The sequence below is a fragment of the Corvus cornix genome, chromosome 7 (genome assembly GCF_000738735.6).
Source record: "Corvus cornix cornix isolate S_Up_H32 chromosome 7, ASM73873v5, whole genome shotgun sequence".
NCBI lineage: Eukaryota > Metazoa > Chordata > Aves > Passeriformes > Corvidae > Corvus > Corvus cornix.
This window is the reverse complement of record NC_046337.1, coordinates 4656389-4680860: the sequence shown is the minus strand read 5'-3', so window position 1 is coordinate 4680860 and position 24472 is coordinate 4656389. Positions and strand designations below refer to the sequence as shown.

Below are 24472 nucleotides of genomic sequence, written 5' to 3'. Positions count from 1 at the left end.
CTGCCACAACATGAGTGAGATAAAGCAAAAACAAGGCCTGGAAAGAAGATAAAAGAAGAGCAGCTGAAAGCAAGTATTCTTCTTTCATTGTGCAGTTAATTTTCTCTTTAACAGATCCCATTCCCACTGCACCCTGAGCCCGGGAGATGGGCTCAGTGATGGTGTATTTTGCAGAGCACTCAGCAGCAGCACACACAAAACCCTATCTATGTAGGCCACAGCTGCTTGAAATTTCCACGCAGCCACCAGATTTGTTTTTGTTTGGGAGGATCTCCCCGCACTTGATGCACAGATGGAGAAGGCAGTTAAGTAACAACGATAATGATCATCCTCCATGAGAGGCCCAGAGCTGAATCCAAATCTAAGGTGAGGAGCTGTGGGAGGTTTTAAGGCATGGAGTCAGTGTCCTGGCCATTAGTGAGAACACACTGTAAGAGAGGCACAAACTCCCTGTTCCTGTTGGGGATGGAGGTTCTGTTTAAGCCTTTAAGCCCAGACAGAGCTAGCAGGCAGAACCATTTATTAACAGCTTGTTATACTGCTGGAGTACAGGACACACACCAAAGAGAAGCCACTGTTTAAAACCACTATTAACCTTGGTGAACAGGTGAGTTCTGTAATCATAAAGATGTGTTATCTTGGAGGCTATCAGGGCAGGGAAAGACAGTCTCTCTCATCTCCTCATCACTCCTGTGAGTCCAATAAAAATGATACAAAATCCCTCAGAGGTGAATGGTCTTGATATTTCATTCTTTCTTTTTTACTACACAGTTCCATTATGCCAAAGAAAAGTTTATCACACAAGTGTTAGATCCATTATCTTATTAATTGTCATTATCGTAATATTAGTTGTGGGTAGAAAGATTGAGTAGTTTGGTCTGAGTTTAGATACACATGACAATATATGAATGCTCAGGATATTTAATGTCTGGCTGAAGTGGAAGCCTCTGAGGCAGACTTTGGAGTATGTCTGGCTTCACAGTAGTGCAAAATATGAATAGTGGGGGAAAATTATATCAATGCACCAGACTAACCATGAACTATTCAGAATATTGGAATTCAAACACTTTGAAGTGCATTAAATTCCTGTTTTCAAAATGTTACATCAGCTTTTCCCCATGTAGGGCATAAAAAGTTCCCCCTCACCCTATCCTATAGTATTCGTTTTGAAGTGCTCTCAAATAAAAGTAACCTTGAATTTTCAATCTATAGCACCAATTAGAAGAGGAAAGGTATTGCAGATATTTTGCAGTTAAACAGAAGCCAATTCATTTTGCTGTGAAAAACTTCTGAGGCAATAATAGAAATTTTTAAAAAATGCATATTTTCAACATATCTGGCTTATCAGTTTTAAAACAATCCAGACTACAATTTCAACAGTCCTCAACCTGCAGTTTATGTGAAGTTTTGATGGAGATGTCCAGCTCACCATGCTCCTTGCCTACCCAGGCACCCTCCAGGTTGGACTGTCTCATTGTGTTTGGTTCTTTGCCAGCAGTCACGGCTGCAACCACAGCAGAAAATCAGCTGAACCTAACTGGGATTTATGCCCCATGCAGCTTCACTGGAAAACAAAAGTTTGGATTGTTTCTTTATTCTATCCAAATGGCATCAACCACCCTTACACTGCAATTGCACGAGCAGAGGACAAAGAAGGTCAGAGAGTAATGAAATTATAACTCAATGACAAAAAAACAAGCAACAAATGAATGTGTTGGCAAACCAAGCCAAATGACAGAACATTAGTCAAACAACAACAAAATGATTAATAGATTTGGGTACTCCTGGCGATGATTAAAATACCTAAATCCTGTACTTATGGACTTGATCATTTCCTGGCTGTGAGGAACAAGAGCCACGCTTTCTTGAAGCCACTGGTGCAGATTTAATGTGCTCAGAGTAAAGTCCTCATTGCTTTAAAGCCATGAGGAATGATTGCAACCTTTTCTGGCACCTATCAATAAAAAATGGGTCTGTAGTGATATTAGAAGATGAAAATCACTTTCTTTTTCTTACTGACATCTCATTTTTGAAGTTAACTTTATGATTAAAACGAGAACAGCCGCTTTTTGTCACCGTTGAAAGATGGATGGATTAAAAGCACATATCACCACTGCAAACAGCCTACAGATCTTCATCGATATAAATCCACAAAGCATTTGACTGTGCCAGGGAAACATACTCTCAAATTTTCATTCCACCGAGAGATTACAGGGACTTAAAAGGCAAATAGCCATTGATTCTTATTACACAAACTGCTATAGCAAGGAGAAAAAGCAAACATTTAAAACATTCTTTTAAAATCTCTTCCTTAACTTGTGCTTCTTCTTACTGAAGTGCTGACCACTGATAAAATTTTTGTGCAGTCTGTGCTATGTTTTCCCCCTTCAACTTGCTTTCATTTTGCAGATCAATCAAACGGTTTGGAAACTATTTTGTTTTTCACTGAGGCACAGGAAGCAGCATTTTCCCTACTCTTGGTATTTTGTCACTGAAGGGCCTGTTGAGGGTTCTGACCAGCCAGGTTGTTTGTATTCCATCCTAAGGTACCTTACAGGCTCATTGATCCCAGCTCCACGGAACAACCACGGGTTTTCCCTTATGCACACACTTAAGTGTGTGATAATTGTCTCTGGAGTGATTAGCCATAATTATTACAAGGTAATGATTATTACCTTAGTACCCAGGAGTTCAAACTACACACCAGATCCCCTCTATCAAGTCAGGTATTTCTCTGTCACAGAAAATTTCCAATCCTTGAGCAGCCAGCCCAGGGAAATAGGAAGGGAAATAAGAAAATTACAGCCAATACCATGGCCAGTACAGGAGGCAACTGCCTCGTGTGCCAAGGACTCCATTTCACACAGACCAATCAGGCCTTTCCAAATTTTCTAGAACATCTCCCAAGTTTAAAGGAATCAAGCACCCACAATTTTAAACACAAATGTACTTTTTAAAGCATTTTTGACAAGAAATGTGAATTAATACTATGAATTCTAATTAACTTCAGAACAGTTATAAAGGCTTTCTCCTGCAGTGTTTTGGATTGATCATCTTTTTTTCCTTGAAAACATCCATATTTAGATAACTCTTTGAGGAGACTGAAGAAGTTTTAGCACAACATTCTAAAAGTAAATTACACTGCAGCTGGTGACACACATGTGTTTTTTAGAAAAGCATATATGGATTGAGGTAAAAGCAATTTTCAAGCTGCTTTACAATGGCCTGGCTGTTTATTCCAGGCAACATTAAATGTGCTTTCAAAGGTTCTGACCAGCCCTACCATCCATCAGCTCCAGGTTATTTCCTGCCCACTGGAAATCTGTCCAGAGCAAACAAGAGGAGAATACCCAGGAAGAACAGCAATGCCCCAGGAAGAAAATTCCCTATTTGAACTCAGTGATTTCAGGAAACTCAGTACTCTCCTTCTCCCTTGGGTGTTTTCCTGCCTGGATCCAGAGGTCCCCTGCAGCTCAGCACTACCTTCACCCCCTCCACATCCAGAAGGTTCTTGATCAACTGTTCTGTTTTCCCAATTTCATCAATTATCTGTGTTTTTCTAGTAGCACAGGAGAGTTCCCATGATATTATCACTCACGACACCTCTCATCCAAATGTAGGGACTCTTCATATTTTAAATTATTTGTTTTAAAAATCATGTTGTCTTCATTCTTAATTTCCAGTGATTACTTTAAATCTTTGTCACAATGGACAAAATATTTTTTTTTCAAAATCCTAAACTCTAATTCTCTAATACATTGTCTGACTTTTCCTAAAGTAAACACCATGAATTTAGCATGGATTTAGCAGAGATTTCTGCAACTCTCTTCGAAAAACACATCAGCATGGGAAAACAACAAAACCTGTATTTTTATTTAGAACAGGCAGAGTCTGTGGTGTTTTGCTAAAGAGCTAATGTCAAGTTGCTTTTAAAATTCACCTTTGACTTTTTAATTTACAAATATTCTAGCCTTCTATGTGCAGCAAAATTCAACACCATCTAGATTAGTTTGCGTTAAAAACTCCACAATTTCTTGGCTAATACCTATTAAAAAAGACCAAAATCAATTATCATGTTATGTTTTTCCCCCCCACATTTTTCCCCCTAAAAAATGTCCTCTTTTAACATCCAGATGCGAGCACAAGCAATGTTTAACACCATAATCAACATTTCCAAGCTACCTGCCAGCAGAACTCACAGTGCTGAACATCAGCATTGTCAGCTCCTTGGAAACCTCGGACATATTTTACATAGTCCAAACAGACTATTGTCTCCATTTATAATCCTTCCACGCAGGGAAGGAGCTCCTGAGCAGAAATTCAGGATAGAACATGAATTACAGCTGAAGAAGATCACTGCACAGTAGGTTCTGTGCCCAGAATCAGCACGGGATGGCTGAGTCCACCTCTCCTTGAGGCAAACACCACTACCAGGGGTGAGACAAGAAATGGCAAGAAACCTCCAGCCAAAACCAAAGAAACCCCAATTAATTTCTATTTGAACTAATGTTTTCAGATTTAACAGAGTCTCACTTGCTTAACCAGATCCCAAAATCAAATGAAGCACCATATAAATTCTGGACAATGCAAAGATTTACTAAACTGCCACAGCTTTTCTGTGCTTCACCACCAGAAATGTCCTCAGCACAAGACAGTAACAAATTTCACCAAGAATTAGTCGCTAACAACAACTCTTTCTGAAGGCAGATAAACTATTTTGGAAGTCTGGAATTCCTAATCACACTCTTTGTCAATCCCTAAATGCACAGCTGTGCCTTCATTAGGGGAAAAAGACTGATGTGAGCAGCACTTTTGCAGCTGAAGTCAGAAGCAAAGGCCTGCAGATGCACCCGTTAACAAGAATTGTATTTCACTCACATTACTTTTACTTGGGGGATGATTCTAACTCCTGCTAACACAAGCCAACAGCAATTCCTACTTTTATTCACAATCCACAGATTGAAAAGAGCATCCTGGGTCCTTTGGTGAACACCAACAGCGGTGCTATAGGACCAACAGACTGATTTCCCATCTGCCAGTACTGGAGGGATAAATCCTTTCCAAGCACTCTGGTCCCTGCTCTCAGGATGCACAGGATGTTTTCAGAGCTGGTGTCCACAACCACCCAATTCCTGTCCAGCTCTATGTGCCTTCACATCCTGCCCAGCTTCCCTCTCCAGCTGTGTGCTGGGATGGTGATATGACTTAGGTACATCCTTAGGGATATATCATAGGGAGTACTTATATCCTTTATATACAGCAAGGGCTCTCTCTGACTCCCTCTGACCACTCTGTGGTGAGTCTTAGAAAACCTGAGACACTTTCCAAATGGCTCCTCTCAGCTCTAGGCACCTTTGGCATCAGAAGGGAAAAAACGCCTGGACTGACAGAACAAATTTTTTATTACAAGTAACGAATGGACTTTTTAAGAAACGTAAATCGTGAGATTGCAAATTTCTGCATTTAACACGAAATTTGTATCCCAAAAATGTAATCGTTTTTGAACTGCAACAATTCATGTCTTTGCTACAGTTTCAAGACAACATCAAGAAATCTGGCACATGGACTTCAAAATAAAAATTTTCAAAGAGCAGAAAAGCTGATTCTTCATGAGGATCATGTAAGGGCATATTTTTTGCCTTTTATCTGGTTCTCCTTTGGAAACCCAAACAGGACATGTGTGTAGGACCCAGTAACCTTTTCAGTCAGAGACGGACCATCCATGATCCCCATTTTCCTGCAGCTGAACTGTAGCCCACACCATGTCAGGAAAAGCCACACTGCTATTTAAAGCTTTTCTCTTTTTTTTTTCCCATTAAGCTCAAGAGAGAGAAATTGCAGTTTGAAGAGCACAGTGCTTTATCCTTTAATAACAGACACTGTGGCCAACATCAGATTTGGTTTGGGCTTGTTTGGGATTTTTTTCTCTTCACTAAGAATCAAAGCATCCAGCTCCTACGGGAAGGGCAAGATGCATTCCCAGGTTTTCCTGAAGGGCTCACTTGATGCTTTTTTTGCACATAAGACATTCACTTTTACCACAAAACAGAAGTATGGGCCCCAAACTGTGTCCACTTAAATTTATGGGTAATTCACTGATTATTTTTTAACATACATTGTGTCAGCTCATGGCAGAAAGCAGAGCAATTGTGCCTCACAGAAGTGGTTTTAGTTACCATGTACCTTAAATGAGAGTCCTCAGAATGTCTGAACAGTTTTGTTTTAATGTAACTGTGCTCACCTTATGTAACGTTTTGCAGAGCAGAACTTACTCCCATTCTTTTTTGTCCTCCTGATGCCACTGTGTGCCATTAGTCTGAGAATGTAAAATTATATTCACGTCTTTCATGTAGAAAACTAAAAGCTACCTGCACATAAATGTTTCATGCAATTCTGCTTCATTGTCTTGCAGTGGATTAAAAAAAGCTCAATTTGCTAAAAGACAACCAAATTCTGCTACTTCAGAATTGTGAACTATTGTTTTCTTTTTTATTTGTAAGCTGAAATAATCCCTGCTAAAGTTCTAGGAGATGCACATCATTAAGAGAGGGAAAAAGCCAATTAAACAAGTAGCAGGTCCTCCATCTGATGCATGGTTTTGAAAGTGGTTATGAAATATGCAAGACCATTAGAAAATAAAAAGTACCTTAGACAGCAACTAATTGTGCTGAATTGCCTGCTGGTAATTAAACAGGGCATTTGTTTAAAAGACCGTATTTAGCTCTTAATGAGTGAGGATTATGACCTTCTGCATAGTGGGGCTAAGAAATGTGCTTGGGGCTTAAGTTACTATGAATGATTTTTTTATTGCAAAACAGAAATCTTCTCCCTTACTGATCTTGCTGTGGGAATGTGACATCAGCTGTTGTGGAATCTCACAGGAGTGTGAAAACCAAGCTGAAAAGTCAGAAAAGTGTAACTGTGCATGAGATAAACCTTTTTTTGGAATCATAATCTGGACTGATGCTAATTTTTCCTTGTTTTTAATCCTAGTGGCCAACACTTCCTTTGAGAAGATGGACAGTGGTGTTTCATTCCAATAATCCATCCCATGTACAAGACACCTTATCTTCCAGACAGCACTTTTGATACTTTGCTACATGTTAATGGATTTAAAGAAGGTCTAGATAGCCAGAAATTATTTCAGAAAGATGCTAGATGAAGCCTCAGCAAGTTTGATTTCAAAGCCTTTGTTCTACCAGGGTATGCCACCCCTACAAAGAGACACTCAGGCAGCAGCCAATGCAACAACAACAGCCTTTTTCAACAGCTGAATGCCAGAAAACATCATTCATTTGCAGAGAGTGGGTCATGGTCTCATCCCGAGCTTGAAACATGGCTCATTGTTCTCAAGATGTAGCAGTGTCCTAGAGTTTCTTTAAAAAAATTTTTTTTTTTTTGCACATGTAAATGCTTAGAGAACCTGAATAGAAGATATTTAAAAAAAAAAAAAAATTAGGCACTTTTTTTCTTGTTTGGATAGGCCCAGCCCAGAAGCCCAAACCCAAGGAAATGCTGCCATTCATTCCAGTAGGACTCAGGTCTCATCATAACTATTTTGTATTTTTTTTCCTTGTTGAACACAGCTTATATCCTATCACCCATGCACAGCAACAATGCTTTCAACACACCCATTTTCACAATAGATAAAATATTTTTGGGCTATGGAGTCTCCTGGAAAACTCTTATTTTCTGATCTGAGTCAATGCACTGGGAACACGTTCCTATTCTTTGATGCACGTAGTTCCAGAGAATCCTGATTTAAAGTAGGTCTGCTTGACAATCCCTCACATGAAGAATTATACTGAACCTTGCTATTGACTGGGCTCTGTGTTTCCCCAGTTTCTGTTTTCACTTCCAGGTATTCTTTTTTCCCCTTTTCCCCACAATTTTTAACTTATTCCGCATCATCTCACAGTATTTCAATCTGTACATTTGACATATAACTCAAATTACAGGCATTACTGCAGTGAGTTAAAGATTAAGTTACACTTTCCTAGATTTTTGTGGAGAAAAGATGACTGGAATCTGAGAGGGTATAATGAATTCTGAAAATCAGTTTTTGTACGCTCTGTGCATGTTCTTGCTTCCGAGTGGAAGAGTAAGAGTAATTTCTCAATGTGTCAAAGCAAACTTCTTCACACCACCGAGTAGTATCAATCTCACTTAAAATTGCTGGTGACATCTTGACTTGTTTATCATAGTCTCAGAAATGATGGCAAATTTTAATTTTTAAACTATATTACACAGTTTGAGAACGACTTGGGCTTTTTGATTATACAGTTCCATGAGCTTAAAATTGAAAAACGCAAGAAGTGGGGAACGGTAAGGAAGTAAAGCCCTTGTCTGGAAGAAAAAAATGGTGAGTTCTCATTTCAGCTATGCATTGCAGTGTGTGAAAAGGCAGAATCTGTTGTGTTCTGCGTGCAGGTGGTCAGGCAGGTGGATGTTGTGCAGAGGCATATGCATTCCAGGTGGGAATGCTCCTACCCCAGCTCCCAGAATTTACCCCTTTGGTTAACAACACACAGCTAATTGCTGAGGTGGGAACAAGTAAGAGACCAGAACTCAGTCTTTGCCATGAGAATGCAAATGAACACTCCTGGAGCTTCAAGTATTTGCTGCAATAAATGTTTAACTGCTTATGGCTCAGGGAAAAAAAGAGCTCAGAAGAGCAAAAGCACCCCCTTCACAGAACAGATGTAGTTTCCTTATTTGTTTATTCACCTTGGGAAGATCAGGAGCTGGGAAGTCAAATCCCCTCAGGCAAGGAGTGGAAGAACTTGAAACCATTCTCATAATGTAGCTTGGCTGAGGGCTCCCAGGGCAAAAAACTGACAACTGCACTTCTGACAAATTATGTGATGCTAGCCCCAGAATCTGCTCTTTTCTTTCTTCTTCTCTGTCTCCAATTTGATACCATTCTGTAAATTTAGGCTGACATTATAAATTGCTCTAGGAGGACCAAAATCACGTTTTTCAGCACACATGCCTGTCACTTAATTTTTTTTTCCCACTTCAAACACCAGGTTGCCCAATTATTTTAACACTGTTGAATGAAGCAATGAATAGGCAAATAATGTCACTGCAAAAAGAGGACGTGAAAATTTAATGACATGTTTTATTGATGGGCAGATGCCTCAGATGTATTTTTCTTCAGTGGATATAATTTTACTATTAGTTAATGCAAGAAATAGTAATTAAATTCTCACACCATAGGTCTAAATGTAATAGCTTCTGTATATCCTGGAAGGAAAAAAATAAAGAGATAAAAAATGGCCAAAAGGAAACTGAAAAAAAACCATTATTCCTTCTAAATAAGATTTTAAGATGTCTATGCTATCTCATCTTCCCAAGTATTGGTGGTGATAGCTGAAGACAGACCCTGTGCTGTCGTTCTCCCTATGCCTCAAGGTTACCAGTGCTTCACAAGCATTTGGTGTCAGGCCCCAGTCTCTCCTGGGTGAAAACTGTTTCTGATGCCTGTATATTGAAAATGCAGTTAAGATTTACTCTGTGATTGGACTAATGGCAGCCAGGCAGCAGTTACAATTCCTGCTTGCAGGCTGAGTTTAGGAGAGTCAGGGTTTTTGCCATGTGAATATATCAGGAATTCCTGATAGAGAGATTATGCCCAGAGTATTTATCTTCATAAAAATCCTTTGTGATTTATTCATACAAAAAGCTTGTTGCATTTCTTACATAAGATAAACTCCCTAAGGAGTTTTATTAGCTTATTAGTTTATTAACAGGGAAAAATTAACAGGTAACTCTACACATTAATCCACAGAAAGTGGATTGAGTAAAACTGAAAAGGACATGCTCATAATACGAATTTAAATGTTTGTTTTCTCAGCAGGGGGCAGCTTCAAAACAGTAACAGCAGGCAACAACAACAGCAGACAACTAAATAGCATTTAACCTAAATCCCTGGGATGTAAAATCTGAAGATTTCTCAGATCATTCCATCCTATCCCCTCTGTCACTGACGTACTGCTTTCCCCAGGTTTCTGCAGCCCTGTACATGAACCAGTTAACTACCACTGACTGGCCCTCCCAACTACCATCATCTTGTCTCAAATACGACAGATTAACATCTCTGCTACACTTTGTGCATTTTATTGGGCAACAGCATCACAGAAATCCTCAAATATTTGAGTTATAATCTTCACCCCTCTCTCTCATTACGAAGAACTCCATGGGTTAACCATCCAACACTGCATTTGCTATTGCAAGAATGGTTTCTGTGACCTGAAGAAAGAGTGTGTATTTAAACTTGTATGCTAAAAACCTGACCAAAATTTGTATTCGGGGAGGCCAGACCCGACCAACACTTGATTTTGCCAGTAAGGAACAGTATCCAGCATTTTCTCTCAGGAAGATGGATACTGCAACTGAAATGGAAATACTGACTGGGAGCAGACCCAACATGCATTGCTCCTTCAATGGACAAGATCACAACACTCTCTACAAACCATGCACCAGTTAATGATCTGCTATCACATATTATCATCTTATGTGGCCAAACATTTAAATCCTACACTTAATTTGCCACAGAGACAGTGCTGATGCCTTCACAACAGCGTTCATTTGTGAATTCTAGCCTAAAAAACCTCTTCAGCAGCAGCCCATCAACACAGGATGAAATCACATCACTCAAATGTCTTCCACTGCTCATTCCCCAACCAGCCTCCTCTAATTTGCTTTGCCGCAAAAGGATTTTGTGATGGAAAGTTATTAAATCACCAAGCCTATGAGTTCTTTGTCTTCACAATAGAATGGACTAAATGACCTTGACTAATTTCAAAGAGCCACATCATGCACTATTAAGGCAAAAAGATAGCAAAGAGAGTAATATACAAGAAATTGGATGTTTGGATGGTGAAATGAGGAGATATCATAATACCAAACAATGTAAATTCAGCCTTCACCCAGACAAAAAGAGCTCTTTCCTAGCAGCTCTGTTCCAAAGCAAAAACACCTGATTGTTTTATTGTAATGTCCACACTTTGTTCTCTTCTCTACCTCATAACCCAAGTGAAAACCTTGATGCAGAATGCAGAGTGGTTGCAGTGGGAATCATTCCAAATGTTACAGGATGGTTTCAGCAGCCCCACTGGTACATCAGGAGCTCTGGGAGATTTCCAGGGGGTTCACAGATTCAGCAACCTCATGTGACACTTTGTACATCACAGCCTTAAAGGATGAGTGATTTAAAGCTTGTCAGAATAAATCAAATGAGTTCACAGGGAATTCTCTTGCAGGTGTGCATTACTTCCAGAAAAAGTCTCATGAGAAAATGGAGGAACATTTACAACTCTTTTTAGGGGTTTTTGTTACCTTGTTTCACCTTTCATTAGAAAGCAAAAAAGCAAGATTAGAGTCTAAATGTAGGTCCATATCTTTCAGTTTTATAACTTTGCCTCATTCTTAAAAGGTCTGAATTTTCCTTAAAATTCTGAAATTTGTATTTTCCCCTCTGGAAAACACTATTTAAAATTTCCCAGTGTTCCAGCTGTAGAAAGACCAGAAGAAAACATGATTCAGTAATAGCAGCATTTATCTTCAACTTATAATGACAATTCATTCAAAAAGCCTAAACAGAAAAATAATACTCTGATTGTAGGTTGCTAAAACAGAACAACTTTTGGCCAAAATTTCTGCAGTTCTGCAGTTCTTTAATAGTAAATGATCCAGAGTTTGCCTTTGAATATTTTATTGATTAGAGACTTTGGAGATTATGGTTCAGATCACAGCTAATAAAGATCCAAAAATCTGAAGACATAGAAGGATTCTATTTGCACTGATATTTTTTGCAGTATTCTTCTAGCATTTTCTGGCTGGAATATCTAAAATTTCAGCACAGATATTCCAGGAGCTACTAAATAATAACTAAAGTTAGTTAATTAAAAAAGGAGATCTCCATATTCTGTACAAGTTTCAGTTTCCTGTAGCTCTAACTCAGAGGCAGACTAAACCCCAATTTTGGCACACCGCATTCAATTTTTTGCCATATACATATATATAAAGCACTGATTTATAAAACTGTACAGCTCACCTCTACACCCTATAAAAAAACCGTTACTGAGATTCATGGGAATGTGAGTTTAATTTTCTAGAAATTATCTTAATAATTATATCTAATGCTTTACATACTCAAGGCCAGGTAAGTCCAACTAACCCATGATGGATATGTGCCTGAACCATTCCTAAAACTTTCAGGGGGAAAAAAAAAAATAAGAAGAGGTATTTTAATCTTCAAAATACCTCAAAATCAGACTGGGAAAAGCTGCAGCCACACAACCCCAGCTTTAACTGACCAAAGCCAGAGCCAGAGCCAACCCCAGCCCCATACTGGGATGAACCCTGTGAAGGAAAGACTTGGAGCTAAATAGTTCAGTTTGCAATAATTTGGCAGCTCCCCTAGGGCAGGAGAGTTCTCACCTGATCGCTCGGCTGAGCTGTAAAAGTGGCTGCAAATGCAGCTGAAATGAAGGCCTGGCTCTCAAAAGAAGCCTCAAGAAGTGTGTCAAAGAAAGAAGCTTAATTGCTAAGAGCAGATCTGGAGCAGTCTTCTACTAGAACTACTCGAGCCTGGCTCTAGTTTTGGCACTGGTAATTTTTATCTCAGCCTTATCAACTCTCCCAGGAGCTGATGGGCATGAACTCCCCCATTCAGCAGGGCTGGATCGTGGTGGAATTATTGGAGTTACCAGAAAGCTGAACAGCCCCAGTAAAAGCTTTATAGGAAGGATTAATATCTATTTTGATTCCTTGCTTAGTCAGCCTCTCTAAAGCATTCATTCCTCAATTAGTCAAAAAATGAAAAGGAATCCAAAAGGACCAAATACAGATGTCTTATCACCATTAGATGCTCTGAGGTTCAAATCCAGTGAATTACGCACCCCTTTCTCCTCTGAAGGACATTGGAACACATAATGTGAAACAACCATACACAATAAAACATTCTTTATTTCATATTGCCACAACCTCCCCTGAATTTATGCATTACATTCACCAGCAAAAATGCATATGTGCCTGAAATAAAAGATGATAATACAGGAGTGTCATTGTATTTACTACTATTTCCTTGAAATTCCCCATACATTACCATTTCACACTGGAGATATGACTGCATTTCCCCTTGGCAGGGAAAGGTGCAGGCCTGAATACATCTCTAAAAAATTGTTAATAATGAATTAACATGAGAATGTTAAATTTAGAGAAAGAAATTAGAATACTTCCACTTACTGGATACTTACACTCCATCAGTTCTTAAGGTTTCACCCCTTTGGAGTTACCTGTGCACTGAAATGGGCTTTGCCCTTGTGACACCCCCATATTTCATACCATAACTTATTTTCCTGGTGCTTGGACTGTGACTTATTTACACAGCCCTATCAGTGTTCCCAGCAATAGATTATTTTACCATAGCTCTGTGACCAACTGGGCTGTTTGCAACTGAATATTGAAAAGTGCTGTTGCCTTCCTCGATCACAACTTTCCCATGAACACTGTTAATTAGAGCAGAATTGATAATGCCATAATGCCACTCTTGTGAGTGATAGAAAGAAAAAGCTAATGATTTGGTTGGATTTCTGAGGTAACTTTGCAACTTTTGGCCACATAAATGAGTTCAACGTATGACTTGCATGTTCAAGACTCAGAAAGTAAAGAATGACTCAAAGGTTACCCAAACATTTTTCTGATATATAGATACATATATATAGAGAGAGACAGTAATTACAACTATAAAGCATTAATACCAAATATTTCATGCATAGGAATGTAGCATAATGACACTTTAGTGGCAGTTGTTTGCAACAAACTACAGGATCATCATATAAAATTATGGTTTTCTATACTCTTTGGCTCTGTTGACAGAAATATGTCCAGTGATAATTTCAAGTACTGCCCTCAATAGCAAGTAAAAATATGCAATTGCCACAAAAATCAATTTACTAGATGAGGAGGTACTGTGAGACTTCATTATGTAGGTGTTCTGTGTGGTCTAGAAAAAATGTTTGTTTAGAATGTTTTACCAAATTTTATGGTGATTTATTAAAGCAGACATTAATTTTTCCACTGGGCAGTTTTCATATTCATGTATGATAATAAAGAAAAGAGTGGGAATCAATATGAATCTCACAAGGTGTATTTGAGCATAAATTAAAAGGACATGAATAAAGATTGGGTATTTCATGTGCTATCACATTCCAAAGTCCAGGACACATGCACACAATGCTACATATGAAAAGCAAAAATATTTCATTTCCACTAACATAGGATTTTACTTTTAATCTATATACATGTATTTTCTGCTTCCATTAATCTTGTCATTTAAAGACTTGATATACAACAAAAATATACGACAGTTATAATATGATAATTATTCAGCACTGGAAGTTTTTAATCCTCTGTCATTTCATCCAGAATAATTTACAGAAAAACATGAAAAATTGCAGAATATACATTTAAACAGAACTTAATGAATCAATACTGTTCTCCCAAGAACACTCACCTGCAACTTCAGAAAGTTTCAGTATAGGCCAAATAGTGCTTTGGCCAGTTTGACTTCTGGGGCTTTTTTGGATGCTGGGCCCAGTGCTAAAACCAATATGCTGACACAAATTTGGATTTTGTATAATGCTCATTGAACAAGGACTATAAAACAGTTGAGCCTTCAAGAAAAGAAATGATTCCTATCACTGTGAATAAGAATTTTCATGTCTTTTATAACAGCCAGTATCCTCATTTGGTTATATAAAAATAACTATTTGTAGTTTTGTGAAGTCAGCAGTATTATAATGATTAATTCCAGATGGCTTTTTTTTTTTTTTTTCCATGTGGCTTATTTTTGGCATGGTCTCAGATTTTACTCTGACAGCTCTGAAAATACGTCCACATGAAATTTTAAATTCTAATTTAACTTTCTGAACTCTACCATTAATTGTATCTTTCATTGTATATTGTCATATTGGATTGCAGTGGAAGTCCCAGGACCCGTCTCTGAATTTCTGGTTTGGAACATGAGATCTGTTGAGCATCAATCATTCATCTGGAAATCTACTGATTAAAAATAACTGACTCAAGGCACCCAAGATTTGGCCCTATGACTATCCCCAAGGCAGACCTCAATCAGCCATCTGAGTACTAGAGCTGAGATATTAAATAATTGACCTTCACCAACTTCTATTTAAGATTTCTCATTGTCAGAATTTGGTGACTACTCTATTAAACAGTAGATTATTTGTATAAAATCCTCCTGAAACGAAGTCCTCTATGCAAAATAATGCTCATAACAAATTTGACACGTTTTTCAGTGGTTTTCTTTCTTTTTTTTTTTTGTTTTGTTTGTTTTTTGTTTTTTGGTTTTTATTTTTTTTAACAGAAGTTATAAGGAAAAAAACACATCCTGGCAAACAGTATGTGCCCAAGTTTTTCTCACTGAAGAGTTTCCTCATCCTTCTTTTCATTTAAGAGTTTCCATCATATAAGCCTAGTAACTAATAAAGGAAAACTCTGAAAGTCTCTGGGGGCTTATTTTTTACTTGATTTTTGTTCACACAAAATACTTTCTAAAATTAACTTGAAACACATATTAAAATACGCTTCTATCAGCTCGCTTTCTGTTGTTTTACATATATACACACACATATGTACCTATGTGCATTCCCAAGGAGTAAATTCTGGTTCTCTTTGGACTCAAAACAGAAAATACAGTGGAAGATTTGAGGTTAAAGCAATTTTCACTCACCCCTGCAATGAACTCCTTCGTCGTACCCATCGGAGCAGTCGTAGACCCCATTGCAGAGCTGGGACAAGTGGATGCATTTGTTGGTGCCAATGCAGCTGATGAAATTCGGGCTGCACTTGAAATCTGCTTCCTCAGGACCTAAAGAACAGATGGAAAACTTCTTACACATATTTTTTCATCCACAACAAGGCAAAGAAAGTTCTGCACTTTGTTTCCTTTTTAAAGCTAAGGGCAACACTCTGTGTATTAGTCCATTTTGCAGATTTTAGGGCATTGTCATCACTGCATTTATGAGAATTAAAGTCATCAAGAAATGATTAGTGCAATTACATGGAAAACAATGGCTCAGAGGACTATTTCCTGAAATACAGGTGTTTTACAGTTGCTGAAATAAGCTTTGCAGACACTAAAAAGCATCATAAGATTTTCAATTGTCCTGTGAATATCCTATCAAGAGTCACATCAAGAATAATAGGTATCTGTATTTACTTCCACTGTTATGCTGTGCAGATAATTGTAGATATTTATGAAAATACATATAAATGTCACATATTTGTGGCTGCATTAGATCAGAGAAACTGTTTCTCCAGCCCAGGAGACTGCCTCAGAAACTGCACAGTCCAGGATGGAAGGGGGAGGATAAGGATGCTGTGATTGCTCCCTTTGGGATACCACCCCAGCTGTAATCACTTATCTCAGTCCCCTTTTCCTGAAGTGTTTGGTTCAGGGAGTTTTGAGGAAGTTTAGGGACTTTTGAGAGTCTCTTTTGTTTATCCCTTAGAAAGGGTTCTGACTGATAAAATTCCCCCTGTAATTTCACATTAAAAAGGCTTTGAGATTTTTAACACTGCAAAGAACATTTGGAAGTCTGAAGGGTTCAGCTCATTTTAATGTTGAACCGTAATTTATACATTGTATATCATTAGCTACACAGAGACCAAAGGGGTGGAAATTTTTTAGGAAAACAACTTGAACCGCCTTGATTTCTTGTGTTGGAACCTTGGGTCTGTGCTGAACTCTGGCAGCTTATAACAGTCCTTAAGGGAAATCTATCCTTGGATGCACAGTGCTCAAGTGTAAGATGCTTTCACCTCCCTCGAGGCACAAACTCCAAGAGGAAGGACAGAAACCTCTGGCAGCTGAAAGCTCCCTAGTAAGCTGGAAAATCCCAGCTTTGTCAGATCTTGTCTCTTGGAGTCAGCAGGACAAACCATTCCAGGGGAATCTACAGCTTCTGTAATGGTGATACCTCTAAGCACAGACCATTAAGTAAAAATCCTAACACAAAATTTGTGCCAATTAGAAAACTCCCACCAGCACAGGGCATCCCCAAGCAAAGCAGGAGCCCCTATCAGTGGGGCAGAAAAGTGGGATGTACTGCCCTGCTCCCTCCTCTGACCTCCCAGCTCCACACCTTGCACCCATAGAGGGGACACCAATGACATCCTTGAGGAATTCCTGATTAACCCCTATAGCATGCTGGCTCTAGGGGTGAAAAGGTAATGCTTATGGGGATCAATGTACCCTGTCTCAAACAATTTGTGTGCTTCCAGGATGAAACACAAACTATTCTCATCATGCTCTGGGTTAAATACAGGAGAATCAAATGTGAAGGGATTAAAACACTTCACAAAGAAAACAAATTCCTTGTATTTTCCAGTAAAATATAAAAAGAAAGTAACAACGGAACATTGAAAGTTGATCAACATTGATCCTAGATGTTAGAATTTGAAGACTATGGTAACAGGGAACAGAGAATCAGAAAGTTTGGGTTTGGGGCATTTTACTCCTCTTTTTGTGACCTGAAGGTAGGACTTTTCATACCATGAAGCACCCCAAGCACGTGAAGTTCCCTACAGTGCCTACAGCCCCTGGCAGTGCCAGGCACTCCTCCAGGACAAGTTTGACTCTGCAGACCTTTCAAGGAAGAACAGAAATAAAGCAGCCCAATGTTCAGTGTCAGGTAGGTTGTATAAAACCAAAAGGTTTAATTTGATTCCCATTGCAGCTGCATCAGCACTTGAAGGCACCTTACATGTAACAAAACCAAACTAATTTTCTGACTTGCTAGTAATAACTTGCTTAGTATCTGTGTTAAAGCATCTGTGATAGAATGTCGGGAGTGAAAAAGGTTTTTTCTTCTAAAATAGAGAAAATTCACTTAAAAAAAAAAAAAAATCTGTGAAGCATGGGAACTGCGGTACCTGCATTACTACAAACCCTAGATTGCTAGAGGGTCTTCATACTTTGATATCAAACAGAAAACTTGAGATCTGTGACTTAAACTATATAAACATATTTACATATATCCTAAATTTAATGAATGACAAGAAGGAATCTCTTAATTAACATTTTAAACCTTAATAGTCTAGTCTGATATGCTCCTGTCTATGTGACGACTTGCTTTTAAAATACAAGATTTCTTCAGGACATAAGCATCCTGCAATTCTAAGCATATTCTCTAACTCAAAATCTTAGTAGGGGAGCTTGCTAATTAGATTTCTTTGTTTGGGAACATAGGATGGGACACTGAAAAACACTCCAGAAAGTATTACTCGAATTGTTTTGTTTTTGAGAGAAATTTTGTGCACCACTTGTGAAAGCAGAAGATTGGAAGTCATTCCCTTATCCATGTGATTAAGATAAAGTCATTTGTACTTTGGCTTGTTACAAGCATGATGTTTTGGAAGGCAACTTGACTTAATCATGAAGATGAGCTTCAGTCCCAAAAAGTCCTGTTTTATAGAAGCTTTGTGACTTATTCTGTCTACAAAACAACTCTAAATGATAATAAGCCTCAACTATCAACACCAGTGGAAGAAGACAGCGGGTTCCAAGGCCCACAATTTCTACCACCTCTACTGAAAAAATTAAAAAAAAAAAAAAAAAAAAAGCCAAATCAAGCTGCATGTTGTGACGCCTTTGAAGTAGCACTTGCTTCTCCCACTGAATCCTTCCCAGCTGCTGCACTTTCTGAAATGTCTAATGCAAATAAAGAAGAGTAGCTTTTTATCTTGTTTACTCCTCTTCACTCTCCCTTTAACAGACAGCCACTTCTGGCAGTGTTATCAAGTGAACTTCGGAAAAAGGAATTTAAAAGTGTTCTTCTTCAAAATAATCTCAGTGTATTTTACATCTGTGCAAGAATGCTAAGAATATAAAAGATGGATGGTGTCTTTTCTTCCCTTCAAAAGATATCATAATTCCTAGCCTTGCCAGTTGGTGAAAAATAGTCAAAATTACTGGCTGCAATTATGGTAATACAACATCCCGATGTTCCAAACATTCATCCTGGGATGCTGCTTGGAGGGCAAAGAGGATGTGAGCAGCTCGAGAGAGTCGGCTCAGGCAGCAGAATATCCAACTGTCTCTGTGAGTAATTGTCTCAGAACAGATGGCTGAGGAACAGGAAAAGAGCTGAGCTGCAGTAGCCGAGCCAGGGCCACGGGGGAGCTGCAGGCAGGGCTGTCCCAGCCCTAGGGGAGGGTGGCTGGGCACTAGGCACTTCCCTAGGGATAGTGGGTGGGGATCAGGATTGGTGAGGGTACCAAGGCTGGGCACATTCCATGGCCAGGTGGACAGAGTACTGCTGCTTTCCCTGAATCTCCAGAGAACAGCCTGTGCCCAGGGGCAGACAGGCTGGAAACAGGAGAGAGATTCATTTGGGATCCAGATTTCTTTGGCTGTCGGATCACCTGGGAAAGCCATTTCTGATTTGGCCACACTGAGTCACACACACTGGAAGGAAACTGGACAGTGTTTTTGCAATCCCTGTGCAGTTCACAGGGAATCCAGCTCCAGGCCCTCCAGCGAAGGTGCCCTTAGGTCAGAAGGGTTGGGAAGAGGTAAGAGACTCCTTGTGATGTCCCCCAGCAGGAGACAAGGGGAGGAATCAATCATGAGCTCTGGGTTCACACTAAAGAAGCACTGTGAGAAAGTATTAAAGGCAGAGACATTTCACCGTTCACATGGCATCTGTGAATCTATGCTTAATGAAAACTCTGCCTGCCTCACCTCAGGCTCCTGCTCTACTAAATTTCAAACTGGAGAATGTAACCAAGAATCTACAAACTGGTTATTTCCACTATTGTCATTATCAAAAGCAATATACTAGTGTTAGTTAGCAAAAATTATGAATGAACATTATTTCATGATGCACATTTTTTTCTTCTGAAGGAAACATTCTCTTAGAGAAGCAATCTCTCCAAGCTAAGGTAAATTAAGGTACAACTTTACGTACAGAGTTTATGAGGTTTACTAACTATGAATGGAGGGTATTTCCAAATGCAGATATACTTGCACAACACAAATTCAAGGTTCACAGGAAGTTATTATATTAACAGTAAAACATACACACCCATTTACTGGAAACTCAATTACTGATGCTCCTATTTGACAACTGTTATCAAAAAGAGCATCAAAGCTGCTCCTTCTGTGTTTATTTTTTCACCTGTGTCTTTCTCAACTAAGTTTTTACAAAGTGCTTTTTCTTTGAACAACTTAGGCAAGTAGTTAGAATTTTAAGCAAGAGACAAGGCAGCCAAATGTGCTACATCCTTTTACATCACTGCTTCCAATTTACTTCAAGACCAGCATTTTTTGAGCAGCTCTAATCCTGGGCTGTCCTCAGCCCTAAGAACCAATTGTACGAAACTCTGGGATGTCTTCAAAATTCCTGGTAGTGTTGTACATCAGTGACTTGAAGATCCTTCCTGCTCTCCTAAGTGTCTTTTTGGAGTGAATCTTCTCCACAGTGAGCAGTTATCCTGAACAAAACCTTATTCCATGGCTTTTGAATTCAATTTTATTTTAAAGAAGAGGAATTGACACAAATTTTGGAATCTCACTGGATAAATAGGTGTTTAAATAAAAACATTATGGTACAATAGAGTATGTGGCTTGTCAAAATCACATATAAGATTGTGAAGATTTTTCTGTTAACTTTCCTTTAAAGCACTGCTGGTACCCCATTTCTACCGTGGACTCAGAATATGGAATATGATATTTAAGGCTGCAGAACTGATTTTAAAACTTTATTCTTTAATACCGCTCTTGGCAACAAGAAACAACCTGCCACATGCAGCCAAAGTAACATAAAATATCTGATGTAATTTTAATTGTGAGGAGCCTTCTCACAGTTGGGGTTTTAAATTTATTTTCTGCCCAGTTCATTATCTATAACAAGGGATTTCAAAAGTGATTATCTTTTATAAAACTTATAGTCACAACATCTTGAAGTAATGTCTCTGACCCTGCCAAGACAAGACATATTGTACCTTAATGAAGAAGTTGCTTTCATGGGAAAATTAGATGGTTTTGTATTGGGCTTTGGGTTTGTTTTTTTTTAAATTCAATATTTGAACTCTCACAAGAGGTTGAATTCTATGTATTGGTTTCTGTAGTTACGAGTTAATGTGTAAACTAAACACACAGGGTATCTCATGGTATTATAACTGCTTTATAAAGACAATTTTTACCCAGACTAGAGGCACATTTCTCATTCCAAAACTTTCAAACACTGAGATAAATGCATGGAAATTACTTAAAATCATTACTCTGTGCTATCTTATATATCTGCAAAGAAAGATTTCATATTTAGTAAGGATTTATGTAGCATAAGTAACCCCTTATCCATAGTTGCTTTTATCCATATGCTTGATTTAACTATGTAGACTGATAATTAATATAAATTTGAAGTCACCTTTAATTAAATCAGGTATTCAGCTGCCCATGTAAGAAGGAGAATAATAAACATTTACAGTAGGATGTAGATAACTGAAAAGAAGAGGAAAGTAGAAGTTTTGTGCTGTTTGTAACAGCACAGTAAGTGAAAACTCTGTCCTCACAGACACAGCATTTTGTCTCCAAGATAACACTTCACAAGAGAGAATAAAACCAGTGGCATCCAGTGGCTTTGTGAGTTGGCAAATGAGCAAATACAGCTACAGCACACAGAAGTCATGGCTTATGACTCCAAGAGAAGACTTAAGACTGTAGAAACCACCACTGAAACAAACAGAAACGGAACAGAAAATGAAAAGGTTCAAAAATCTAAAGATCCTTTGAGTCATGAGGGTCTGACAAGCAGTCATCTGTGCTGACTCACGGCCCTCACGCGCCTGGTGACAAGTGTCTCATCCCTGCGCTTGCTCTTGACGTGGGGGATGTCAACAGCTCCTTCTGCTCTGCACAGGGAGGAGAAAAACAGCTATCCAAGCCAAAGATTCCCAAATCCAATCAAGAACTTGCATTGATCAGCTGAGGCCTCATCTTGAATCCTGTGCTCAGTTTTGTGCCCCTCAGGACAAGACAGACTTTGAGGGAAGGGAACAGAGCTGGGGATGGGTCTGGAGCACAAGACCCATGAGGAGCAGCTGACAGAGCTGGGAGGGCTCAGCCTGGGGAAAAGGAGGCTCAGGAGGGACCTTCACTCTCTGCAACTCCCTGGCAGGAGAGTACAGCCAGATGGAGTCTGTCCCTTCTCCAAAGTGATAGGGCAATAGGAAATGGCCTCAAGTTGCATCAGGGAAGGTTTAGATTGGATACTGGGAAAAATTTCTGCCTCAAAGGAGTGATCAGGCACTGGAACAGGCTGCCCAGGGAAGTTGTGGGGTCACCATCCCAGGAGATCTTCAAAAGACATGTAGATACAACACCTGGGGACATGGGTTAGTGGTGAACACAGTAGTGCTGGACTCAATAATCTTAGCAGGCTTTTCAAACCTAAATGATTCTGTGATATATAATTTGGTCAGTAAAAAACACATAATTTAAAAAAAAAAAAAAAAAAAGAAAAACAAAATATCCACATTAAAATTCAGTTCCAAAGGACGGTTCCCAGTTCTGTGCACTACAGCAGGCAAAACAGTTCAAGAGGTTATCTGGCTGTAAAGCTAACAAGGCTCACAGTGGCTCACAAAACTCCCATTCCTGTACTCCCGTGACACTCTTAGCACCAGTGCTGTGCACAAGTGAACTCACAGGCGCAGCACACAGCACAGGGGTATTGGCTTTATGATGCTCTACACTCCCCTTTCCCTCTGTGTGGATTTGTACACAGCACACAAAAGCAAACAGCAAGCCAGTCTAAAGCTAATAGTACCCAGCAATTCAACGTTTTAAATACTTAGTTTCAAACCATGAACCCTGTTTGCACAGTGCCAGATAAGGGCTCTGTCAGGAGCTCCGTTTGAGATGGCTCTCCAGCAGACACTTCCCCTCTGGCTCTGTTTCCTGCTCGCTGCTTTCTGCGTGTCAGACACTTGCTCATCTTCACTGCACAGGTGTAAATAATTAATGGAGCCACAGGACTCATCCTTTCTCCTGTAATGGAGCTGATGGCAGTGGAGACAGGGGAAAAGCTGTGCTGAAGGTTGCACAAAGGCTGATGAAGAGGAAAAAAGAGGTGGAGGAAATATTTCTAAAACAGCTCAGCGCTGAATCATTATCCAAAAATCCCTTTGGGCAGGCGCAGGCTGGGAGGGGGCTGGAGCCAGAACACAGCTCTTGGGGTGGTCAGGCCAAGAGCAGCCACCAGAATCAGGACATGAATTAAGTGTGGTTTTCAACTTAGCTTAATGTTGCCACTAAAGCTATAAAAGCCATGCAGGTATTCAGACCGGTAACAGTAAAATCAGCTCATTAACAGCGAAGTCCATCTATATTCCTAAATGAAGTTGGACATTCTGCATCCCTAAATTATCTCAAACTAGAAAATTCACCTAGCAAAGGGGGAAAAGATCCCCTCCTCAGCCAACCTCCATCTAATGTAACAGTTCTACAAAAGTGGAGTAATTTCTCACTGAACAGCTCTAAATGTAACCACTTCTGGATTAAATACAATGGCTAAGTGATTTTTCTTTTTTTTTTTTCCCCTTGAAACAACATTAGGGGTGATCAGTGAAATCCATGACCACAAGGGGAACACCAAACCACCAAACCTTACCTCACCCCCACTGTCCTGCAGGGTGTCTGTAACCTGTCTGGTGTCAGAAAAAGCAAAGAACAAGTGATGGCAAAGAGAAGTGGAGAAGAACTGAGACTGAAGTAGCCTGGGGAGCTCCAATATTCTTTCTCTCTGTGTCAGAAGATAAATATAATAAATAAATCAATAAATATATAGCACTCAAAGAGTGCCACACTGTACCAGAATGAAAATGAAGTTTAGAAGTGAGAGCAACACAAACACCTAACTTTACTTTATAGAGGAACTGACAAGGACCTAAAGACCAAAAGAGAAATATGTTTGTGCTTGCATATTTTTCTGATGTCAGTGAAAATTAAACATTCATAGATTTGATGAAGTCAGGATGTCTACTGATGTAGTCAGCAGGGTTGCATCTTTATGCAGAAAAGACATTTTCATTCCTACAGAACAGTTTATAAAAGTCCAGCCTTTACTGAAGTCAAGGTAAATATTCTAATTTTTACCATTCTTCTCAAATCAAAATCTCCTCTTCTCTCTACTGCTTCATATGCACATATGACCTACTATCATCTTAATATGGTACTTCACCTTTCCCATTCCCCATTCAAAATTACCCTGGAATTGTGAACATAAATATTAGAACGTGTCTTGCATAGTTTTTAGACCTCTGATATTGCTTAAACATGCCTAAATTTCATCCTTTCACCTTAAAATTTTCATTCTAAAGTTCCATAAATGGAAATACGTAGCCTTGAAATATGAAGTAGTATGGAATATAAAGCATCATC

The 24472-nt window shown here is 39.1% G+C and overlaps 1 protein-coding gene across 1 annotated transcript in view; it reads right to left on the bottom strand.

Moving 5' to 3' along the window:
- The window catches only part of LRP1B (LDL receptor related protein 1B), a 636888-nt gene that overhangs the window by 357286 nt on the left and 255130 nt on the right, over nucleotides 1-24472 (bottom strand). The window contains exon 3 of the mRNA XM_039555091.1: nucleotides 15758-15895. Within this exon, the coding sequence (XP_039411025.1) occupies nucleotides 15758-15895 (138 nt within the window). The remainder of the gene's footprint in view (nucleotides 1-15757; nucleotides 15896-24472) is intronic.